The sequence below is a fragment of the Uloborus diversus genome, chromosome 2 (genome assembly GCF_026930045.1).
Source record: "Uloborus diversus isolate 005 chromosome 2, Udiv.v.3.1, whole genome shotgun sequence".
NCBI classification, from domain to species: domain Eukaryota; kingdom Metazoa; phylum Arthropoda; class Arachnida; order Araneae; family Uloboridae; genus Uloborus; species Uloborus diversus.
In genome coordinates, this window is record NC_072732.1 from 87,187,449 (window position 1) to 87,214,133 (window position 26,685).

General features: G+C 32.8%; 1 protein-coding gene across 2 annotated transcripts in view; it reads right to left on the reverse strand.

Moving 5' to 3' along the window:
• Nucleotides 1-26,685, reverse strand: part of LOC129235274 (zinc finger Y-chromosomal protein 2-like) — a 91,440-nt gene that overhangs the window by 13,709 nt on the left and 51,046 nt on the right. For both annotated transcript variants that reach the window (XM_054868991.1, XM_054868992.1), the window contains exons 10-13: nucleotides 24,713-24,911; nucleotides 20,293-20,376; nucleotides 19,688-19,852; nucleotides 2,069-2,253 (exon numbers count right to left, since the gene is read on the reverse strand). In XM_054868991.1, the coding sequence (XP_054724966.1) occupies nucleotides 2,069-2,253; nucleotides 19,688-19,852; nucleotides 20,293-20,376; nucleotides 24,713-24,911 (633 nt within the window). The remainder of the gene's footprint in view (nucleotides 1-2,068; nucleotides 2,254-19,687; nucleotides 19,853-20,292; nucleotides 20,377-24,712; nucleotides 24,912-26,685) is intronic.

Genomic DNA, 26,685 nt, shown 5'->3' on the forward strand with positions numbered 1-26,685 from the left:
ATCAGTGGAGGTGGAAAAAAAATAGATGAAGAGTTTGAACCTCTTTGGTATGCACACCTCGAAATAACAATGGAGAAATTATAGGAACTTATATCATGCAAGTGCAAGGAGATGTCTACACGCTGTCAATGCGTCAGATCAGGTCTGGATTGTACACTTCTTTGTAGTTGCGAGGGTCAGTGCAAAAAGTAAAACGTTCCTTAAAAAAACTTATTACAATTTTTGTTATAACAGGTATTTTTTCTTTGTATTAAAACATGTAATTTTCGTCTATTTCTCTTACATGTTTAAAATGTACGCATTTTAACAAAATTGTTTTATTATACGATAGCATTAAAAATTAAGTTCTCGATAAATTTGGGGCGGGGACTTTGATCATGTCTGCATTTTAATGTTTCTTTCATTCAATATAAAAGTAAAATACTGACAAAAAGTGCTAAAACATGAAGTACAAATTTAAATTTAATGAAACTGGAAAGGTTCTTTTATAATGCAGGTATAACAGTAAAAATTTTATTTCAATATCGCAGAATACAGGAAAGTCATTATTTTTCTATCAATTTTCACGTTGATATTGTAATAATTATTAAACTATTTGTCTTCTTTACTAATAATAAAGCTCAAAGTTTGTCTGGATATCTGTCCGGATGTCTCTTTGTGACGAGCATAGCACCTAAACTGTTCGGCCTAGTTTCACGAAATTTGGCACAGAATTAATTTGTAGCATGGGGGTGTGCACCTCGAAGCGATATTTCGAAAATTCGATTTTGTTCTTTTTCTATTTCAATTTTAAGAATATTTTACCTAGCATATTATCATAACGTGGACGGCTAAATTGCAAAATTATCATAACGTGGAACCGTAACATAAAAATTTTTTTGAGAAGGTCAGGGCCCACCCAGGGCTGTCGTGCAACTGAGGAAGGAAGGAATCGTAAAATGGCCGAGCAATTAACATAGCAATTTGGAGAAAAATTCATCATCCATTGTTTGTAAATATACAGGCGAATCAAATGAACTTTTAATTTTTCTACTACGAGCAAAGCAGTGCGGGTACCGCTAGTAGAAAATAAAATTAAGCACTGTTAAAGAGCTTTTTTAAACGGCTTTCAGATAATGTATTTGAATTTTACAAAATTATGACCTATTATGTAGTTCTAAGCAGTTAAACCAACGTATTAACCGATACATGGTGACCATTTTGATGACGTCACCACAGGGGGGTCTTGACCTCCAATCAATTGCCTCCCGGCGTTTTCTTGCTCTCTTATATGAACATAAGTGCTGTACAAAATTTCATACTAGTATCCGGAAGTGAAATGTTTTTGCACAAACTCCACCGACTATAAGAATGTATAGACACATGAAATATCCATTTTGACATTCCCCGATTTAATTACAACGACTTTTCTCGTGACGTCCGTATGTATGTATGTGCGTATGTATGTCGCCTAACACAAGAACGGTATGTCCTAGAAAGTTGAAATTTGGTACGTAGACTACTAGTGTGGTCTAGTTGTGCATCTCCCTTTTTGGTTGCATTCGGATGTGCCAAAGGGGGTCTTTTACACCTTTTTGGGGGGAAATCAATGTTAATTTGAATGCAAACTCAAGTGGTGTTATAATTTATGCAAACACTTGGCGATATATTGCCAAACTTTTGGTCCCCAAGTTTTGTTGCCAATTTTTAGAGAGAACCACATTTAGAAAGCCATATTTAGAGATTTAACTATTGAATCACATTAAAATTGGCAATAATGGGGAAATAATTTTAAAATGGTGTAAAAGGAAGTCGTGTGAATGCATACATCAGCTCGTTTCAAATAGAACAAGTTCATATTTGAAAAAATAGGATTCCAGGTTTCCCAATGGATTCAAACTTGCAGGAGGTAATACCTTCTGCACGTTAGCACTTTTGAATCCATAGAGAGAACAATAATCCTTTTTTTTTAAATATAAGCATTAAAGTGGCCACTACTGGTGTTTTACATCACATGTCAGAAACATTAATCCCATTAATTTTATCAAAATTTGAATTATTTCACTGAAACAAAAGGAATGAAACTCACATCATTAAAACCAAAGCATTCATCCATATCTTTTTGTTTTTGCTCTAATCTTCTCCTCTGTAATTCAGCTTCTCTCTTAGCTAAATCTTCCATATCTGCTTTAGGACTAGGGCAATGAAGAGAAGACTCCATTTCATCATCATTGTTAATAGCAGGAATTTCAGAAAGTGTAGTTTGGGTGTCTTCTGCAAAAATAAATCAGTAAATCAAGAACCAGGCACAAAAAATCTAACTACATTTAAAAATCTAATGATGGCATTGTAGCAGTCAATGAAATTCCTGCAATGAAATTGTTTGATGTTTAAAATTTCAAACTAAGGCTGAAATAGATCAAATGTTCATGTTTGCAGTAGATTGAATAATACCGGAGTAGCATTGTTACGGAAATTTGTCCCACAATATTTAAGCATTCAAAAAGCATTTGAAATTAAAATATTTCCAACAATGGGGAATGTTTCTATCCTTGAGATTTTGGCACAATCGGCAAATTTTCGGCACTTATAGTCTTTTCTGTCAATATTGGCAAGACAAATAAAAATATTTCCCGGAAAATACTGTCTTTCCTAGATGTAGTAGAGTGTTATCCAGCTAGATGGCTCAAGTAGAGACCTTCACAAGCCAGTTGTGCAAGTGGCGTCAGTTTAATTGATACCGTCTGATCGTAGATTTGGTTTTCTCAGGTGCTGTTTCTTTCGCCTGCGAACTCATTACATGGCAGATTTAAAAGAACAAATTAAACTTGAAATTTTGCTTCTCCAGCTTGAAAAGTCGGCAACGGATTAGCTTACCAAATGTTTCAACAAGCTTTCAAGACCGATGCTATGAGCCGTACATAAGTTTTCGAGTGGTTTGGGCGCTCTTAACGCGGTAGTATGAATGTTAAAGATCATGCTCGCTCTGAGCCCCCTTCAACGTCTCGAAATGATGAAAACGTTGAAAAAAATCTGCCAAAAAAACGAGAGTGGTCGTTTTACGATTGACGAAAATTTAGAAGAAACAAGAGTGAGTTGGAGCTCGCTAGGGCGGTTGGAAGGATGGTTTCTTCACAATGATAACGCTCCCGTACACACAACCTTTACTATTAACCGCTAATTAGCCTCTCAGGGGTGGCCAGTCGTTCTTCGACCCCCGTATTAGCCAGACCTAGTCCCATGTGATCTTTTTCTGTTCCCGAGGATTAAAAAAAATCTGAAAATGAAGCCTTTTGATGATGTAGAGGCTGTAAAAACTACTTTGCAATGGGCACTGGACATGGTCAAGGTTAGAGCTTCTAACAGTGGAAAAAAAGAATTAAGAAGTGTATTGCATCTGAGGGTGAACACTTCAAAGGAGACAAAAGAAATTTTGTGAATAAACTAATATATAAATATTTTAGAACAAAAATCCGGTTATTTTTGGGTCCCCCCTCGTAGAGATGTGCCGGATCGTTAAAAAAAAGATCTGTGATCTGTGGATCCGGATCATTAATGTCAAGATCCGCGGATACGGATACGGACCTCAAAAATTGTTACCCAAATCAACTACCCAAGAGTTAAATTTGCTAGGGAAGGTATTCCCGTCAGGGTAATGGCACTGTTTCCTCAAAAAATAATCTGCGAAAATATAATCAAGACTGATTTACTCTTTAAAGAAATCTCCGTCAAAATTAAGGGAAGAGTTGGAAGGAATGTGTCAGCTTTGCATTAATGCTTAGATAGAATGTGAAAAATTATTTTTTGCTTGCTCGTTAAATGTAGGATACAGGAGCAAGAGTGTAAAACTGCTTCTGGACATGCTAGAAATAATTTTTCGCATTTTATTTCAGCCCATTCCAACCAACATACCCCGACCGAAGAAATAACAGAGACGGGAACACCTTTACATTCAGTAAATAGAGAATTGAGAATCACTTTTTTTGAAGGATGCCGAGAAAAACCAAAAAGAAGAATAACACAAGCCCTGTATATAACTTGGATGTTCCAAATAAATATAAAACGCAGAAAACTTCATTCTTTCAATTAGCTCCGATATTTTTAACATACGTACGTATAAGTTTTTACTACCATAACTGTGAAAAACCTTAAGTCGGCTTTTAATTGTCTCCGGCTCTACGGTAACTAAAGTTCTACAAAAAGGAGGCTAATCTAAGCACACTTTCGATCAAGTCACCTTTTGAACGAAAAAATGAACTATCAAAATCGGTTAATCTGTTTAGGAGCTACAATGTCACAACTAGACACACATATACTATACACATTTTTAAAACTTATTATCCCTTCCTTTTTGCGACAGGAGGTACAAATTGGCCTCGGAAATGATACCTTATAATTTTAATAGGGAATAAAACCTAATTGAAACGGATTTTTATAGTCTTTTATTCAAATATTTAAGAATTTTTAGAATAGAAAAAAATCTGTTAAAGATCCATCAAAAAAGTAACGGATACGGATACAGATCTTTATTTTTCCTCGGATATCCATGGATACGGATATCCGGAACATCACTAGTTAAGAGTACTATAAAAAAATAATAAATAAAAAAAGGAGAAAATCAAAATAAAAGAGTTTTTTTTTTTTTTTTTTGAAGAAATAAGTGTTTAAACATACACAAAAAATATTTTTCAAAAATAACATCAGTAACATTCTACACAAAGAAAAACATACAATGAAAAATTTTCAAATCCTCTGTGAGTGGAGTCTTCCAGGGGTGAAAATTGCTTTTAATATAGAAAGGAGAGGAGTTTTAAATTAAGTAGATAGAATACAGAAATTTTTACTTTTTTGAATTCAAATTATGTTTTTCGCAATCACAAGTTGCGACAAGACCCTACTCATTGGAGTCGGTGTTTCTAGAAACAGCTCCTGTCCCCCAAGCCTGCCCCTCCTCTTGGGTGGTTATGTGTGTGTATAGTTTGAGTGTGTAGGCGTGTGTGTGTGCAGACCTGTGTGAATGCACATTGGCTTGTGTGTAAAGGCACGCATGTGTATGCATGAGTGTAGGGCATGGACGCCATGGACCAGGAGAAGCAGCTACTGGGAGGAGCCACGCCTGCAGAGGTCGGTGGGGTTCAAAAAGGAACCACAATGCCAAGCACGGTCAAGTGAAAACTATTAGCAATTGTGATTGCTCAAAAAAAAATCATGAAACTCACAGATAACACGACAGAAGATATTTTCCCATTTCTATCATATTTAATTTGCAAACTAACTTTTAAAAATAATAAGAAAGTATTTCTCACTAAGAGTTGTAAAATCACTATAAAGTGGTTTCCATGGTAATCACCAGCCGTCATGCATTGTAGAAAAAGCTTTTCTGGAGAACGAGACAGTGTTTCAAGATCTTTTTTTTATTCTTACCCAAAAGAACACCATAAAAAAAAACCCTATTTTAAACAGAAAAAATCTGTTCTTTCTAATGGTACTAAAAGAAGATGCAAGGTGCAAACATGAGCTTACAGCACACTGAAAACAGGCTACTTTTCATGCAAAGGATTTAGATTACCAATTTGGATGACACTATCTTTTACAAAATCAATGTCTGCGCTCTGCTTCAGTAAAACTTTAAAATCAAGTATTTTGACTATAGAATTAAACATGAGCTTTGAATTGTCACTGTTAAAAATTTATGATGTGCAAAAATCTAGGAAAAATTTACCTGCTGTGCTTTGTCAAGAGTTTGCAAGTTTGCATGCCTGCTACTCAAAAACTAATGAGCTGAAACTTACAAAAATACAGAACTTGTTGACAATTAGAAATACTTAGAGCTCTGAAAATTTCATACTTCCACTGCAATAAAAGTTTCTACAACCTATGCCTGACAATGGTAATTCATTATGACAGACACAGGGTTCATACTCAATTTTGATAAAAAATTTCCATGACTTCATAAAAATTTTCATGGCCGTGTTAAAGATAATCTATTCCATTGAAAATACAGAAAAATTTATTTCAATTTCTAGCATTAGGTACTGCACCAAAAACTAGGAGGTAAAACAAATTTGAAAACTGATGCATATGATTCACATCAAATTTAGTATAGATGGCAGAAAAGTAGGGGAAAATAAACTAGTCTTATATGCAGGGTTGTTATTTTGTCCACTTTTTTGTAAAAAGTCCGGGACGCCGGAAGAAACTGGAGAAAATGGATAAAACACTGGACGAAATGAAAAGTAAACTGATCATACATACATAAATTTATTGTTATGGTGAAATAATATTAGTATATTATTCTAATACATTTTCTATTATGATTTAATCATTTAATTAAAATACAATCATTAGCTTAGAATTTCATAAATCTAAAAAACTTTTTAATTACACTTTGGTGCAGCTAATTTTAGATCATAATTTACATAAAGGTAATAAAATTTAACAGTGTGAATAAGCTATTGGGCATGATTAGAATATTATATACAATAGTAGAAAATAAATTCAATGGAAAAGTCAAATGAAATGCTTAGAGACATACATACAAAACAAAGATTTATAAACTAAAAATATTTTTTAACTGTTATATTTTTCGAGTTTTTATTGATGTTACCCCATATTAATATAATTATGTACTCAACATATTTTATGGATATGTTAATGTCATACAAATTAAGAAAAAATACTAGTTTAGTAGGGTTGTGGATACTCAGAACAGTGTACCGGAAGAGGCTATAATAGGAAAGAGGGTAGATAGCTTTAAAAGGGCCATTAATCTTCATTGAGAACTAATAAATTGACAAGGAACAGCCTAGTCAGAGTCTGTTGCTGATTATCACATTTGTATTTGTATTGCAAGAACAGATTTCATTTCATGCCAACATTTCTTTTATTAATATCAAGTAGTTTTTCTTTAAATATGATTTTTAATGCTTTGAAACTCCAACCTTTAAAAACTTTTTATTTTTACTTTTTAATTTTATAAATGCACTTATTATGGCCAATAAACCTCCATATCACAGATAAACATCTTAAAATTTACAGCTGATGTGCTGGTTTTATAAATGCTATCACCTGCATTATAATTTATTTTAACACTTATTTGATTTATTAACACACTTACATAAACTTCAACTGATCTTACTTTTTTAAATTTTCATTTCAAAATATTTTACAATCAATTGTTTATATACAGATTTATGTATGCTATTTTTATATTAAAATATTACTTGACTATGAAAAATGTATATAATTATTTATTATTTTCAAACTTTAAATTTTTAACTCAAAACTTTCAGTTTACTGATGAAGTGGACGAAATGGACAAAATGTCCAACACGGACATTTTGTCCGTGACATTTTTTTCCAGGTTTTTTCTGGTGTTTTTTTCTGGGGTGGACAAAATAGGACAACCCTGCTCATATGAGACAAAAATCAAATTATTAAATAAAAAATTATTTTTTTGATCAAAAATAGAATTAAAAAAAATAATCTGATTTTGAAAAGAAGTTCAACCATAGCTTATAAATAGAGCTGGTAAATAAACAATTGATAGTATAAAGCTGTAAATAAAATATTTTTTGTCAGGCATACAAATAATTATTCCTAAGTACAGTCAATTCACCACAACTCTAATCTAAAGGGGACCGACGAAAAACTTCGACTTAGCGCTAGTTTCGGTTTTTGACATTTTAATAGTAAAAACCACCGAAAATTTTATTAATATGTACATATAACAGACAAAATTGTGTTTAAATTAAAGCTTCTAAGCACAATATGCACAGTTTAATCAAAAATATTGAAAGGAAAAAATCAAAAGCAGGGTTTTGATTTCGATACGGCTGGAACCACTTGAATAGAGCTGATTCTACTTCAGGAAAGGTGCACATCTTCATTTTTTTAAAATCCGGATTCATGGATTCTACCACTTTAGAATTTTTTTTTCTTTTAATATCATTGACAGAGTATTTGCTTAAACATTTTTAATAGTAAAGAAAACTCACTCTGTCTCTCTGGAACTTATTAGCAAATTATCAAACTAAAGAATGAAGGGGAATGCATCTTAACTTAGGTCAGCCTTTGAATAAAGGTACAATCAGACAACAACTTAACATCTAAAAAGCAAATCCATAGTCCAGCAACGTGTCAAAGTGTAAACAGTACAGCAAAAGAAAACAAGCTAACTCATTTCCACACCTATAACTCCTTTACTGCACATCAGCTCAACAGGTGCTTTTCTTGCTTTAGAGGTCTATTGTGCAGGAATTGCAGGTGAAGGTGAATTAATTTTTCTCTCACAGTCACTTGTTTCTTTATTTCTTTCTCTTTTTTTTTTTTCATTCTTTCGATGTAAATCTCGAATCACCTTTGAAAAAACTTCCGAGTTTAAGGAAGTTAACTTCGAGATATTGAGAATAATTTGCATGGAATTAGTGACAAAGGCATCGGGACTTGATAAAAACTTCAAGTTATTTGTAATATTTTAATTATCGGACTTCGAGTTATCGCGAATTGACTGTAGTGCGAGTTTTGTTCCAAGTGTATCATCATCCGCCTCTGGAGCATAGAATTGGAAATTGGAATCCATCCATCTCCATGGAAATTTGTTTTTTCGATCCATATCAATTTCTTTTAATACAACATCAGATTTTGAGCGTTGTATAACAGACATGCTAGAGATTTTCAATAAACAACTTTTTGCATGAAATTCAATACAGGTGAGCAATAAAATTCAAAATTGCTGAAAGAGCATGGTCAATGCACAACTGAAATCGTATAACACAACAATGATCCCTGTGTTTATGTTTTTCTTAAAAGGATCTATTTCACCACTTAACTTTATAAATTGTGAACGAATTTTACCAATCAGAGCTTGCAAGAACGAAGTATGCTCGAAAAACCCGTTCGTTTAAGTAGAGAAAGAGCCAACGCACAGTGAGCATCACTTAATAGATTGGAATTGAGTTAAACAAATCGCAGAGCAGGAAATGCATCTGTTGGTTAAGTAGCTGATTAACCGGATATGCACAGTAAAGCATTCAAGCTTACAGAATTTAACAAAGGTATGCGCGGAAAGGATGTTTTTTTCAACGGGAAAAAAACAAAAATATGGATTTTTACTGAAACAAAAAGTTTTTTCTTTTTGAATTCCGCCAAAATACGGAAAAACCACATGCCTGAAATGAGTAGCGCTTTTCCCTTGCATAAGATCACAAAATAACAAGTTAATAGGGAAGTTTTCGATTTTTCAATTTTATTTTTATATGATAAAATAACATGTATGAACATCATCGGTGAAAAAATCTTTGCGATACGATAAGTAGTTTTCTTTTAAATAATTTTTAAAGTTCAAATGCATGTGACGTCAAATGGCATAGGAAGTGACGTCATCCGCTCTTCCGCACGGAGGGCTCGGCTTTAGCTGACAATTGGAAACCGACTGAAGTGCTGTTGGCTTCCTTTAATAAGAAGCACTTGGCAGTTTGGCGATAATCTACAGAAAGCACGGCAAGAGTTTTAACAATAGCACGCCTAGGAGGAACGACTTTCTTTGTCTGCGATTTTTGACTTCAAGTTGCCTTTCTTTCTATGATTAAAGATGGCAAGCCCTGGTACTTACAAGTATTGTTTTGTTCCCCAATGCACTTCAAGTTCGAGGAGAAATCTCGGAAAATGTTTTGTTAGCGTTCCACGAAATAATCTTAGGAAAAAGTGATACACTATTGCAGAGCTGCCAACCTTTATCTTAGTATAGTTTTGCGCACCCATGGGGAGGGGGGGGGGGCAAATATTTATTAACAAATGTAGCAGACGCAATGAATAATTTAAGATTAAATTTGCAATACTGGTCTGCCAATGGCGACTAAAGCTACTAGGACTCGACCGATGCATCGGCCTGGCCGATGCATCAGCGCCGATTGTTCAACAATTTATCCATCCGCATCGGCGGCCGATGCTAAATTGCAGGAAACATTGGCCCATCGGCCTTAAAAACATCGAAAAGCCGATGGAACTGGCCGATGTTTTTGAAAAAAAAAGGACCTTTGATGTTTTACTTTTTAATACAAAGTAAAGGTTGTTTTCATATAAAATTGTTTACTAAATTTCAGTATGAATTTCTATTTTAGTCACCCCTGAAAGAGTTTTTAATACTGCATTCAAGTACCAAACAAGTTTATTATTGCGTTGTTCCTTGCTGCTGGATGTACGTACGTACCTCTCATAAGTCATAACTCAAAAATCGTAAACTGTAGAAGGATAATTTTCGCATGTGGGGTGTGCACTTCCAGTTGTGCACTTCCTTTTTTGTTTTCGATCGGGTGTTCTGAAAAGCCTGTTTACTCATTTTTTGTGGCTATTAATTACTTATTTCAATGCAAAACTAATATAGCGTCTCAGACTGACGATCATTTGGTAATATATTGCCGAATTGGACACCTTGGAAACAAATATGAGATGGCAAAACCGGTTTTTGTGTCATTTTGTTAGATTCCGGTTGAGCCGACGGTAATTCTTAATTTTTCGATATCTATATACATAAATGGCTACTTCTGTGGGGATGTCCGGGGTAAACTTCAAAACTACTGGACAGGTTTAAACCATTTTTTCACCATAGATAGCTACATCATCAGGGAGCATTTTAGGCTATAATTTATTCCTTAAAAACTTAGTTTTAAAAAGTTATGGTGGAAAACATTAAATTTCATGTAATTTCCCCATGTTCCTATTCCTATTCAGTCACAACTGACTACAACTGTATTTATGTCGAGGACTGCATACTAAGTGAATTTCCCCATGTTATGATTAAATATAAAACCTATTGTTAGGAAAATTCGTTGCCTAACAACAGCAATATTAAAAGTAATCACAATGAAAATTTTGAATCAAGGCTTCTCCAGAGCAAGTATGACATTTATTGCTTTCTTAGGAGTTGTATCCTCATCTTTATACATAAACTAGCTGTACCCGACGCGCGTTGCTACGACAACAAAAAAAATACATCATTATACTGATTTTCATGACAATCGGTTGAACGGGGCAGAAGTTGCTACTCTGCAGTGCCAACTGGTCGTGAGTGGCTTCAATGAGCATATTATGCACCTTCTCCGTGGAAAAATACACATATATAGCAATTTTCATAATAATCGGTCCAGGTATCAAGTGAAGTCGTGACTATACTCAAATTTTGTACTCATGCAGTTTGCAAGATCAATCAATCGCTAAAAATATCAAATAGAAAAAGTTTTAAATCCCCCCGTTGCATGAAAAGCCATAAAACAATAAAGAAAGAATTCATTTGTTCAAACTCAAGAAAAATGGCAACAGTTAACTTCTTATCAATGAGATCTTTCACGCGAATTAATTTCTGCAGCCGATAATTTTATTCGTATTTATCCAATGGATTGTGACTTAAATTGGAATAAAAAAGGAATTATCGATCGGATTTTTTTCGAACTGGTCTATAAACATTCCCAGTACCAAAAATAACAAACGATGAAAGTTTCAGCCAAATCTGCCGGGTAGTTTTTGAGTTCATGGATGACATACAAACATTCATTTATATATATATATATAATGGCTGCTTCTGTGGGGATGTCCGGGGGTAAACTTCAAAAGTACTGGACGGATTTTAATAATTTTTTTCACAATATATAGCTATATTAACCGGGAGCAACTTAGGCTACAATTTATTCCTTATAAACTTAGTTTTAAAAAGTTATGGTGGAAAACAGTAAATTTCATATAATTTCCCCATTAAATGATTAAATTCGCAACTCCAATAAACTATAGGGGGCGCAGCAGCCACTGTCTAATGGCGGATGAAAAAGGTAAAACAAAAAAATACCGTAAAACTTGCTTTGACGCGTAGTGAATGACATTAATTTTTCATCGTATTTGTGAGAAGCCTTCTTTTCTATTCTTCTGAAATTACATTACACCACAAACTACTAGAAGCCTGTAGTTTACCCCAAAGAAAACACGTGGAATGAAATGTTTTACCTTTTCCTTTAGCATTGGTTTTTCACCGCAAGGTAGCGTATTCGAGCTCTGGAGTCGTGAATATAAAACCCATTGTTACAAAAATTCGTTGCCTAACAACAGCAATATTAAAAGTAATCATAATGAAAACTTTGAATCAAGGCTTCTCCGGAGCAAACATGAGTTTAAAGTCATTTAACTCTAACTCTACTTTTTGCAGCCTTAAAGAAACCTAGTAGAGAGCTTTTTTTTGTGTGTGTGTACTATTTAATTAAATAAAGCCCCCGGTTTTTTTTAGTGATCTTTGTTTTTGTTAGTTCGTATTTTGGAAATTCTTCAAATTTTTATATGCTTAAATTCGTGCTTTCGTTTCTAAATTATTATTCGTTCGTTCTTTATACTTATTGCTATTTTACTTTTATGGGTAAGGAAGAAGCTCGGTTTTTAATCACGTCAAAGCGATGTTGAGTTCTTTCAGTTAAAACAGAAAACGAAAGAAAGTAGCGATTGTTTCTCGCAATTATGACTGACCCAGGCAACGCCGGGTATTTTTGATAATTTGTAATATAAATCACAGTAATGCAGTCTTTTCTGTATCGCTTCGGCGGAGTTACAAGTTTGGTGAACGTCGAAATACATTTTGGGGACCTATTTCCCTATCACAGAAGTTGAAAAAACATTTATCACAAGCATTTTTCTAACTCCTACGGTGCCACTTTGGTTATGGTGCCTCTCGCGCAATTGCAACATTTGCTATATTTTAAATCCGCCACTGCACATCAAAACAAACTCGGGTGCAAGTTTTGAAAGGGTTTTTCTGCTCAATGTTTATGATTATTTTGAACTCTATTTTTTACGACTATTTTTTGAATTTCCAAGAACACTTGCGCGTCCCTCCTCCCACTCCCTCAATTTTTGAAATTAAACTCTAGTTGTACTTTTGAGTTGTTTAAAACTAACACCATTCATAAAATTAGAGATTTTTTTCAAAAACTTTATCTATTGTTTAGAAAGAATTTAGAGCATTAAATTAGGCCGAGGTTGGGGCCGAAGTGTGAGTTACTGCAAAATCAGAGGGTGATTCCCCCCCCCCCCCATTTTGTAATGCGCCATCTTTTTTGCGATCGATTTTTTTTCTGTCGTAAGTAACTATTTTAATGTATTTATATAAAATCAATGAATAACTTATTTTCATTTCTTATGGAAAAGTTTCAAGGATTTTCTATTATGGAATTTTTTAAATTTCAGAAAATTATTGTTATATTGAACAATTTAATTTGAACATGTTTGTAAAGCTTCATAAAAGATTAAACAATCAAATTGTTTAATATTATGTGTGCAAACAACAGATCAAGTAGTATATGTATTCAGTTATTAACTTGGTGTAAATATTGAGTTTGTTTATTGTAGCTGCGTTTTAAGAACCTCGCTCTTTTCATGGCTTTTTCTTTTTCAGCAAAATTTATGTCACTGTTTTAGTTTTCTGAAAAATGCAAAATTTTCTATTCATAAATTTTAAATAAGTATAAAAATATTCCTATTATGATTTCATATTGTAATTTATCTGTTACCTTTTTTGTTTAATTTGATGACTAAAAAATGTCTACGTGCAATCTTTCCATTTTAATTGCGTAATTTGTTGAAGGTTTCATCGTTTTATTATTATTATTTTTTTTTTTGGGGGGGGGGAATGATTAAACAACATAGTTTAATGTTTTCTAACTATGTTTAGTGTTCCTAAATCCATACATCATTACAATCTTTTTCTGAAATCTTAGTTATATGTTCAATTTGTATATATATAGGTGACTACTTTGTAGATCGATGTGCTTTGGTAATGTGAACTATTCAGGGTAAGGTTTTATACAACTTGTCCTCTAACTTTTAGATCATAATACGTACATATGAGTTTTCAACTTACTATTTCATAAAGTTTTTGAGTGACGCAAGTTTACGCGCATGAAGACATCACTAGAGAATTTGCGATAATTAACTGAGGAGGCGTTCAAAATGGATATTTCGGTCATCTATATGTTCTTAGGTACATATGCATGTACAGCAGATGTGCCGAAAAAACTTGTGAAGTTTTAATTGGGTGATCGTAAAATAGAAATTTAGGTCAAACTCTGATTTTTTTTTTTTTTTTGTGATTACAGTTCCTTATTCGTAGAACGGAAGTAAAGTGAAATGAATCAACGATCTTTTAAATCCCTGACAATTTTATCAATTTATTTCTGTTTGATTTTTTTTTTTTTTTTTTTTTTTGCCATCGGCCAACGGCATCGGCCATCGGCCATTTGGAGGAAAACAATCGGCCATCGGCCATCTTTGAACAATCGGCCAACAATCGGCATCGGCCCATCGGCCAAAAAATGCCATCGGTCGAGCCCTAAAAGCTACTATTTTGAAGCAAAGTTGACTATGGCGACTATTTCACCGAAAACCACTATTTTGCCATCAGTTGTAAAACACGGTGATTTCTTTAGTGAAAAAAGCGATTAAAATACATAAAAACTCTTCTCTTTTTCCCTTACAGCAAAAGAGTTGAACATTCGCTTACAAATTCACCTCCCAGTTTCCGGGTGGAAAATAAAATAAAAAACAGGAACATTTTACCGCTTTCTTTCTTTCTTTTTTTGAAAATAAGCGCTTTAAAAACTAGAAAAATTTAATGTAACTAGGGGGCTATCGCCCCCTGCTCGCTAACGCTCGCCAACCCCCGGCACTGCTTACGCAGTTCCTTCGGATCGCTTCGCGATCCGAGCTCGCTACGCTCGCTCACCGGTCACCAAATATTGGTCTAGTTTTATCTTTATCTTAAAAAGTAGTTTTTCTTTTCTTAATATGAATATCATAACACTTATTATTTTCATACATTTAAAAGGGGAAAATTACTTTGACATGCAACTCATGCAGTGGATTATTATAAAGCAAAAGTTTGCAATTCCATTATCTTTTGAGAGAAGTATGCAAAGGGATATCTTTGTACTAAATTTACAAACATAATATAATCTTTCTTTCCTACATTTTCTGAATGCAAAAGAAATTGCAGTGAAAAAAAACCCTACAATGTTAACACACTTAAAACCATTTCATGGTCATTAAGTATACTATGTTTAGTGTCAAAATATGTGTATATATATGTTTCAAAATGTCTAACAGTTGCAAAGAGCAAGCAACTTTTGACATTCTCTGAAAGCAGCGATTTAGTCAAAAAATGTTAGAATGGAGTGTTTTAAGAGTCAAGAAACCAAATCCAGTGGCACGACAGCTTATGAGGGCCAAGGCCTACTGTACCCATCTCACTCCTTCTGACCAAGGGCTCTGGTGTGCTAGGCAGATATTTTCGTTTAAGAGGTCAGCCTAATGCGGAACCCCCTGGGTTTAGTTCCCAAGCATACTTGGTACTTATTTTATCGACCCACTGAAGGAATGAACAGCTGAATCAATCATGCCCAACCCGGAGATCGAACCCGAACCTGCAGTGTGGAAGGGCTACCTCTGGGCTTCAGAACACTTGAATATAATTTACGAAGAATAGAGCAGTGGGCTATGGAGTCTTTAAATGAAAGATCTAAACGCAGATTGGTCAGAAATGCTGCCGATACGCTAAGGTGCACAAATTTACACCGTCTTCAAATCGAGAGAATTTTGCAAGTGTTTCCGAATACATTTACGGATTAATCATGCACTTTACTGGAAAAAAAGGGTTGACCTAAGACTGATAATTGTAAAACTGGAGAAAAATATTATTGTACCAAAAAAAAAAATTATTGATTATTATATAACACTAATATTTGTCATACCTCGGATATCATTTATTTCATTCGATAGCAATATGCCTTTTAAATTCAAACGTAAACAATTTCCTCTTAGATTAGCCTTCCTAATAACTATAAATAAAACAGAGGGTCAAAATGATTTTGTGAAAACATATTAGCAGTAAAATCAGGTTTCCCGATTCAATTTGTTGCTTTACTTTGCCACTGTGGCTCAGTTCTTAACATCAATGCCATTGCAAAAGTATGTGAAATGTTTTGCTCTTCCGGTCTTCACGATTCAATTTGTTGTTTTACTTTGTCATTGTTGTTCAGTTCTTAATTTCAATGCATTGCAAAACTAAGCGACATGTTTTGCAATGAGAATTGTCCAATAAATTCATTTAGTCTATGTGGAATAACATAGTACAGTGAAGCACGGTTTATACGTTTCTCTTCTATTCGTTTTTATCAATTATACGTTTTTTAAATTGTCCCTGGAGGGTCTAATATATATTTTCTTTACCAATTATACATTTTTTCATTTGTACGCTTTTTTCATAGTCCCTTCAAAAACGTATAAGCGGTGCTTCACTGTATATAAAAAATTTGTTTGGAAAAAAAAATTCAGTATTTACAGGTTGCAGTTAGTTAAGCTTGACCACGAAAAGAAGGCGGATGACCTGGAAGCGAACCATCATTTGTAAAAGGTAGAATCTTCCAGAAAGCACCAAATAGTAAGAGGCATGGTCTCGCTAATCCTATCTATTCCAAAATAATAACAAACAACCTATTACAAATGATGTTTTTGCATTAAGGTCATCAACCTTCTTTTCATGGTAAGCTATAGCAGGGCTGTGGAGTCGGACTGGTTTTATGGTAAAGGAGTCGGAGTCAAAGGTTTAAAATTTCAAGAGACGGAGTCAGTAGGATTTTCTATCAAAATTCACAGCTCTCCCAATATTTGAGGAGTCACAGCCGGAGTCAGACTAATTTTGGGTAAAGGAGTCATAGTCTCTAAAAATCCTGTAGTCGGAGTAAGACATTTTCCTCCGACTCTGCAGCCCTCGTAAGTGGGGAACTTTATTTTTTGTAAGCACTATGGTTAAGGGCAATTTACCTTTTGACATCAACATTAACTTTGCAAAGGATTTTTTTAAAAAAAGAAAAAAATCATAATACTTCTCTGGATACACAATAGAAAATTTCTGGGTTTTCAGATACTATGACTTTTGAATGCCTTACATATGACATGTCTGTAACTGAAAAGTGGTTTTGTCAAACTAAAAAAAATTTATCAAAAGTTTGACTCTGTGCGTTATTTATAGTTATTAGGAAGGCTAATCTAACAGGAAATTGTTCACGTTTGAATTTAAAAGGCACGTTAGTATCGGATAAAATAAGTGGTATTCGAGGATATAAGTATCAGTGTTATTAGTAGCATTTTTTTTAAAAATAAAATAATATTTTTCTCCAGTTTCATTACTATCACTGTCATTTCAACTCTTTTCTCCAGTAAAGTGCATGATTATACCGGAAATATGTTTGAAAACACTTACACAGAAATCACTCGATTTGCAATTCCCGGTTCACGGCGTGCGTTTGCGCGTCTAATCCTATCGGCAGCATTTCTTACCGCTCAGCGTTTAAATCTTTCATCTAGAGACTCCCAAGCACACTGCTTTCTTCTTTGTAAATTATATTCAAGTGATCGAAAACACTCATTCAAAACTCAAAATTCTAACGCTAGACATCTAACGCTAGAAGCGAGTCGGCAGCACTTGTAAACAACAACGATCGTAAACAAAGCGGATCGTTGCCAACAGAGAGAAAGAAATAAAGGCTCGTTTTGCGCCACGCATAAGCGTTTTATATATATAGATAAACATATTTAAGATTAAAAATTTGATTTTCGTATTTTTAAACGAAAAGTTCTGTTTTTTTCGATTGTGGTTTCTTTATAAAAGTTTGTTTCCGCTGCTACTATTTTTACAAACTATTGTTTGCATTCTGAATAAATGTCAGTAAAATTTTGCTTTTTAATTTTTTTAGCTTTTTAAGAGAAATTTTTTTATAAACGAGGGTTCATTTTCACGCGATTGGAAATATCGCGAATGCTGCATTTCTATTTATTTTTATGCTGTCAGTCTTATGTTTTTAATTAACAGTAAGACTCAAGAAATCATACTAGAAAGTTTCTTTAAAAAAGGATTTGACCCAAGTCAGGAAACTCTTTTCTGCATCTCACGACTATTTAGAGATTTTTTTCATATTACAGGCTACTAAAGCAACTATTTTTAGCAGCGGAACTCAGTGGCAACCCTATCGGTAGGACAAGTAAAAGTTCATTTTGAAAAAAATAATTTAGTTTTTTTAATCATCTATTACAAAAAGTTTTTTTTTATTTTTTATTTTAAAACAAATGTTTGGAACATTACTAAACACAAAAGTAATATTTTGTAATTTATTTTCATATGAATATTATCTGTAATGTTTTATTTATTTATTTATTTATTTGGACTGTAAAAAGAAAGAAAAATCGTAAGTTTTGGTTACGATTTCGTCGCGTCATTAATTGGTGCATACAAACTTTGCACTCGAAAAAAATGACCCCGGACCCTTCAAAAAATCAATACATGTCAAAAATAAATAGTAACTGCTAATTTAACGTCTGCGAATTAATTTGAAAAAAAAAAAAAAATGAGCGGGGTCAGCGTTTTTTTCCCCTGGCTTGCTTATTATTGTGTATTATGGCGAAAAAGATAAAAAAAATTCCATAATACTTTCAAAAATATGTATTGAATAAGAATATGAGACATTTAAAAGAATTGCAAAGGAACTGAAATCCCACGCATTAAATTTAAATAGAAAGGGGTAAAAACATCACTATTTGCATTTTAATCATAATGAAAACATTATTAATACTTTCTTTATAAATATGAAAAAATATCTTGAAACTTTAACTAATACTAAGTGATACTTTAAAAATACATTTTCAGTTTAGCTGCAAAATACATTTCTATAACCTTTCTTTCCTTCAAAAATAAATTAAAGCACTTTTTATATCGAAACTATAAAAAATATTTTCTTTTTTTTTTTTTTTTTTGCAAAGTTAAAACACAAAATTTTAAAAAGGAACAAAATTAAATGGAATTTAAACAATAGAAAATAATAAAAGAGAAAAGGAACGGGAAAGAACGAAAGAAAGAAAGAGAGATTTATCGCCAACAAAGCGAAAAACTTTCAAGCGAAAACCGAGGGTTACCACACACTCCGCTTGCAAGTAGCGTTGCTCGTTTAACTCCTCGTGTTTCTTAAACTTTGAATCTCTCGTCCTCCAGGAAAAAGTAAAATATCATCATCGAAGTCACTTCAGAAAGATTATTGGACTGTCCTCTCACGAACCCAGCCTCCATTGTGTATTTAACGGATTAATTAATTGATTTCAAGGCTTTAAATGCGGAGCGTATTCTGTTCGTAGTCTTAACACGGAACCTCCCTCGGAGTGAGTAGTCCCTACTGCCATGTGACGTCACCTCAAGGTGCGCTTTTTTGCGCGTGGGATTTTTAAAAATTCATTAAAAATCAGTCGCTGTGTTTAATACGGCGTCGGTGAATTTTGGGGTTTTGAGGGTCTGTTAACAATATGTAATAGTCAAAATAGAAATATTTAATAGGTTGCAACTTCCCTATTCAAATTAAAAATAAAAAAAAAACCACTTATCTCAAGTTCCCAGATTTAACTCACACTGATCATTTCATACTTTTTAGCTTCTAATTTTTTCTTACTCTTACGATTATTTTAATAAGACGGAAATACGTCGAAAGGCGGAATCTTCCACCCCTGGAGTTTCCTGTAGACTATTTATAAGGAAGGCATTCCAGAAATTTTTGTGTTACTCTCCATCCTGCCTTCAATTTGAAATTTTTTATTTAAGTGGTCAGAGAGTTAACAATGTATCCAAAATATCCTTTACCTCCTCTTCTCATTCTGCAAGACCTCATTGGACGACCTCTTTTAGATAATTCCGGACTTTCAAACACTTGTTCAGATGTTTCAGTAATCTTGCGTTTCCTACCCACACGATTTGCAATTTGCATACTTTCTTGGCTTATTTCTTCTTTTTCAAGTCCTTTTTCAACTGGAAAACATATAAAAATTGAAATAGTGTTAAATTGAAATATTGAAATTAATTTAGCATATTTGCAAAATGAATAATCTTTGACTTGTTTGTAAATACCCTTGTCTAAACATTTATTGATATCTACATACATTTACCGAAATATACATAACCTGGAGATATGTAGTGAGTGTTTTTCAATGTTATTTCTTTATGTTTTTTTTTTCAAGCATAAAAATTTTTCTTTAGAAATTTGTTGTAGTAATGATTTTAAGTCTCCTCAATTATCATTTATGTATTTATGTGTAAAAATATTAAAATTTACATGTATAAATTACATTTAGTAACAAATAATAGATTGGGGTCATACAGATACCCAGACCTACCCTTTGCATGCAGCTCAACATGCGAGTTCTATCGGATTAATAAAAGTTGATTTAAACTGTCTAAACGTTTATTACCTTTAATCTGTTTAAGTAACTCTGGTTGTTGGGGTGGTGGAATACTGTGTTTTCTGGGTCTTCCTCTGCGTCTAGGAGTAGATGCTGAAACGAAATTTAAAACAAAAATGTAACTTTCGAGAACATTGTTACCTATTGTAAGACATAATATGGGAAAAAATAAATGGTTGAAAATGTATATTAACTTAAAATGAATACATTTCAATGATTATGATATTATGGTTTTAAGAATGGTTCCAGATATATTTCTTTTCTGCTTCAAAATGACATTTCAGCTGTTCTAGGACTTTAGTTCAAATATTTCTCTTTAATTTTCATTCATTCAAATTTTCTGTACATTCATTTGCATTCAAATTTTCTGTAAACCGTATCTGCAGAGTTCTTCAGGGAGGATGAAATTCACAAACATGGTTTTGGATTCTTAGTTTACTGATATATATCATAATACATATCAGATATTTATTTTGAAAATATTATGATATTTTGGACATTTATTTTTTCAACTACAATACTTTCATTAAAAATTCTATTAGTAATAGAGATTTTGTTCATTTATTATCAAAAACAACCAAAAAGTTATGTACCATATTTTTATAATGTATTCATATATCATTAATATAACAATGTAATATAATATTCCATTTTTTATATTCATAAAATTATTAGTAATGTAACAGTTTTAATTCATATTGAAAGGGCTAAATTAAATATTAAACATTGGACAGAAAAAAAGAATATGTCTTATGACTGTGCACTGCCCATTGCATATTTTTTTTATTTTTGAATCATATATACTGAGTAAAAGAAGCTAACAGAAGAAAAATGAGTAAAGCAGCTAATGATAAATTAAGACCATTAAAACTGATAAAAATGTTAAATGAAATATTATATAATTAATGAAAAAAACCTTAATTTTAAGTCTCCATATTGTAATAACAATATAAGAAAATAAAGAGTGATTTGAGGATGCAATTACTATTTTGAAGAGTTCAATATGTGCTGTTTAAAAATATCAGATATATATATCAAAATATCCGATATTTTCGAACCCTGATTGGATTACATAAAATCAGCTGAGGATACCCATCTATTGAAAGACAAGAAAAAAAAAATATGTTGATAATATTACAATTAGACAAGGGCAACTGTGACTCAGAAATGACCAAATTTCTTAATGAATATTTTTAAAGCAGCGCCAAATACTACAACATGTACAGTCTTACCCCCCCCCCTCCCCCCCCCCCCCACCATGCTCCAAGCAATGGCGAAAACCCAGAGAGAATAAAAAAATTTTGAAAAGAAAATAGAACCGACTTCAAAATTGCTCTAAAAAGTGAAAAATAATTTATTCTTTAAACACAATCGATAATACTTTTAAACATAATTTTTGAAGTTGGCGCAAAAACAAAAAGTAAAATCCAGAGTAACGATGCTTCGTTCATATTTTTTCAGAAAATCATCCAAAGTTAGGAACAAAACATTTATATTGTTACTCAAATATGCTATTATCAATGCATAATGTATGTGGTTGTGAAGAAACTAGGCCTGGCTAAACTTATAGTTGTAGTTGAGTTATGGCTGTGAATGATCTTATCTATCGTTTTTGCGCCAACTTCAAAAATTATGTTTAAAAGTATTATCGATGGTGTTTAAAGAATAAATTATTTTTCACTTTTTAGAGCAATTTTGAAGTCGGTTCTATTTTTTTTTTCAAAAATTTTTTATTTCATTCTTTTTAGTGTAAATGTAGATATTTCAATAAAAGTAAGAAGTTACCTAGTAAGAAGTTTGGCTCTATATCACTGTATTGCTTTAGAAAAGCCTTTATTCAAAATTATCATTACAATTACTATTAATGTTACTGCATACCTGCCAACATTCAAAGAAAAAAATCCAGTAGATTTTTTCAATGTAGCGCAATATCGCTTTTTTCCATGTTATTGAGGGGAAAATAGGGATTTTTTTATAATCTCTTAAAGTACAATCATATGCAAGTTCCTTGAGTCATATACACAGAGTTAAATTAATGAAAATAATAAATGGAAGAATAAAAGTTAAAGTAATACTTTTTCAATGAAAAGTTATTTAGGGAAAAAAAGAATTTCAATTATCTGTAAAAATTCAATCATAGACAAGTTTTTTCAGGTCTTAAACAAGATTTAATCTACTTTTTTTCGGCTGCAAAGTGCCCGATAATAGCGGTCGTTTTGTGTACAAGAAGAAATGTTGTAATTAAGCAACATAGGCTTAGCGATGAGTGCGCGAAGCGAGATCGCAAACGTAAACAAGAACTGATGTTGCCAGATTCCAATGTGCTAAAGTTTGAAATTGAGTAGGAAACTTTCAAACCATGGAGTAAAAGCGCTAAAACGATGTAAAAATTTATTTTAAAGGTGTTTATTTATCATTTTCGAGAAAATCCCTAAATGGAGGGATTTTTTTTAGAGATTAATAAAAACCGGGAGATTTTCAATAAAAATCGGGAGACCGGGAGAAATGTCAAAAATCCGGGAGTCTCCCGGAAAATCCAGTAGAGTTGGCAGGTATGTTACTGTTATGTGGCACCAAACTTTTATAACAATGAGTTTCATATTGTCGCGTAGATGAAGACAGCGAAGACAATGTAAAAGCCAAATGAAGCGAATACTCGTTAGTCTCAACTCGAGATCTTTATTCAGAACCATGAATGAACGCTACATCTCCTTATATACAACTTGAGAAAGTGCTGGAACATTCGAGAAAAGACGGGAAACAGTAGAAACGAAATTTCAGTAAAATTCACTTTGTCCTAGTCGGGATTTGAACCCGGGTCGCTCGTGTGGGAGGCGAGAATTCTACTACTGAGCCACCGTTATCCACGGATGAAAAGTGCGAACTTTTCTACAATATCATTTTAATCATTTAATAGGGAAATTGCATAAAATTTACTGTTTCTTGCCCATAACTTTTTTTCTAAAGAAAAAATATGGTCAAACAAAGTAATGGGACCTAAGCTGAGCCATCCCCTATCCATTAAAAAAAGAATCATCAAAATCGGTTCACTAGGTGAGACGCTGTGAGTGGACAAAAAAAAAAAAAAAACATACATACGGTATGAACTGATAACTGCCTCCTTTTTGAAGTCGGTTAAAAACAGAGTTTTAATATGCATCAATGAGGATCCAATCAGACTAACCAAAATTTTGTTACTCAAATGTTTTTTGGGAAAAAAGGTATTTTTTAGCAAAACAGGTATTTTAAAGAACAAATAATAATAATAAAAAAATTGTGTAATTCATATTAAAATTCAATCATTCATTTCTTATTAAAAAATAAACAAAAAATAGATACTATTCGACTGCATTTACGTGAAAACTTAGGTATTTAAACGAACAAATAACGAAACTTATAAAATTTGAAAATACATCATTTCAAAGCATGACAAACGTTTTAACGTTAAACTTAAAGAAAAGTGGTTGCTTTCATGCACATGCCTGTATGAAGTCAAGCTTTTAAAACTCATAATTTTTTCACTAAAAAGGTAAATTAAAGGGACTCAAAGAGCCAATGCAAAAAACAGACGAATTCAAACAATCCATTTCAAGTCCATCTTCAAACAACAAAAGCCTTTTGTCACGATTTGTCTCAAAAATAAAACCCTCTTTCAACATCAGCCTAGCTGTAGAGCAACATTAGTAAACTTTCATACACTACCAAAAAAACCCTACAAATCACGGGAAGGACAAAAAAATAGTGAACATGTTAGGGTTGCCTACAGCTAGAAAAAAGTGACTTTTTCCGTCAAAAGCACATTTCAAGCAATTTTGTGCTTTCAAGCTATATTATAAGCGAGTTTTAGCATACAAAGCATGGTGTTAATAAAATATTTGCAGCTATTTTCAAATTTAGTACAGTAAAACATGTTTAAAATGAAAACACTTAACACAAATCTTTTAACACGAAATTCTTTATACATGAAACATTTTATCAGTCCCTTCAGTTTTGTGCAGGGATGCAAGTGAACTCAAGTAAAATTTTTTGAAGACAGTGTGATATTTTCTGAAACTATGAGGAAGCTCAAGCCCCCTCCCCCCCCCCAAAAAAAAACTCTTCAAATAGGCATACAAAGATCAATGAAATCATTGATAAAAATCATTCTATAAGCTTTTCTTATTTTTAAAAGCTTTTTTAAGATTTAGAATGTGTTGTGATCCCAAAATTTTCAGAAACAAAAAACCAAAATTTTTGGAATTTTCTGAAATTTCAAATCACAAATACCCTTGTTCCTGTTAAAAGTTTTCCATTGCAGGCATCTGAAAGGGCCATGGTGGCCCGATTGGCGATGCGTTAAACTTGTTAAACCACAAATAGTGGTAAGTACGGGTGAAAAGCGGAAAAGTGTAGGTATCTGAAAACAAATATTGATATAATTAATACATACATGGAGAGGGTGGAGCAGGAGATGGCGGTACTTCTCCTATTGCTTCTGCAACAGCACTTGCAAAGCAATCTTCCTCAGTAACATCTTGTAAAGTGGTTAGCTGTACAGGCTCTCCACTGTTTGCTGAATTTAATTCATCATTTTCAGCTTGTGAATCTGCGTCTTGAGGATGGAGTTGTATAACTTCAAATACAACAACCTATTTACAAACAAGGAAATAATTTTGTATATGGTAGCGTAATTAATCACATCAAAATTGATGTAACTGAATAAATAACTGAATTTCAGGAACTCAAGACTCAATTAAAAAAAATAAATAAATAAATAAATAAAAACATTATAATAGACAGAAATCTTATTTCAAGATACCCAAATTTTATGCTGTACATTTAATTTTAAAAAACCTCACTAAGAAAATCATAAATAACAGTATTTTATGTCTTCTTCAATTGTCTGTTTCTCCTTCAACAAAAAAAGTTTTTTTTCCCTTAAGAAAAATCAGATATTGTCTATTTTTTTAGAAGTATTTTGTTCAATTTTTCCCCTATGGAAACTTCATGGAAAAAAAAAAGCTCTATTATATAGTAGTATTTTACTATCATGGATATCAGGCATGTAATACAGTAGAAGACCGTTATAACGCACACCTTGGGACCAGAGCTTTTGCATTATACAGGTTTTTGCGTTATCTAGGTCATTTCACAGATTTCAAAACTAATATTCAGAATATATCTATATATTAGCACTTCAGAATGAGTTTTATCTGCAATGACTATTAAAGCACCAATATTACAATTAGTTGTTCACAAATAAATATGTTTCATAATCTAAAGTAAGAGCATTATCCTGCACTTCTGCTAGCTTCATGGTTTGCATAACAGCTGCGTTTCCAAGAGCTATCTGGTATTTTCTATTTATTGTAAGTACTAATCCCTTTCCCCCCCCCCCCCAAAGTTCCCTTAAAAGCTTTGAATTAAGATGGGAAGATGAGAAACTATTTCAAAATTTGATTTTCCTTACAATTTTAGTGCTTGCAAAGCAAAACAGAGGGATTTTTTAAACTTCAAAACATATTGTTTACTTCTAAAAAGTTGTGCGTTTTATAGAGAATTGCGTTATATAGGTCGGCGTTATAACGGTCTTCTACTGTAGTACAAAACAAAACTTATACCAAACCTATATGAGCACTGAAGTGGAAAAAAAATGAATTATTTGCTTATATAGTTAACATGGTGGCAAAAACAGAATGTTTCTTGGTGCAACAGTTGTAGCAGCCCTCTAGTGATGGGCTTAAAGCTTTAACTTGAGCATTTCAAGCCTTTTTTTTTTGACAAAAAAGGTTCGAAAAGGAAATGGTTTGAAGAAAAATATTTCCATTTATGACTTGCAATTGAAGCAATTCAAAAAATGTCAAGTCGTAAATGGCAATCAAGAACATTTTTGATGGAAATACATAAAATTTTCCCATTTCGAGAGTAAATTATTCAGTATGCTTGCGAACTTTTGAAAACGGGTATCAGTAAAACTTATATGAGATCACCTTTCATCCAATTCAAAGTTTTCTTAAATTGAATAAGATTTTAGAAAAATAAGGATGATGTATAATATACCTGCTAATGGTTAACACTCCGTCGGGCGCAATATGTTGTAGAACACGATCGGGCGCATTGAGCCTGGGAAGCACACTTTGATCTACTGATCTTTTCTACGCATGTTTACATTTTCTTACGAAAAAATTGTCAACTACAAACACCAAAGAAGAGAAATAAAATAGTTTTTCATGATTTTCGAATGTAACATAAGTTTGAGAAAATGAATATACATTTTTCCTATGAGCTATTGAGGGGGCGTGGCCAACTAAAGAATTCGAGGTGTGCCTAATAGATCAGTTGCGCCCGACGGAGTGTTAATAAGGCTAAGACTTTTAACAATTAAATTAACTCATAACATTGCCAACATTTTTAAGCAAGGCA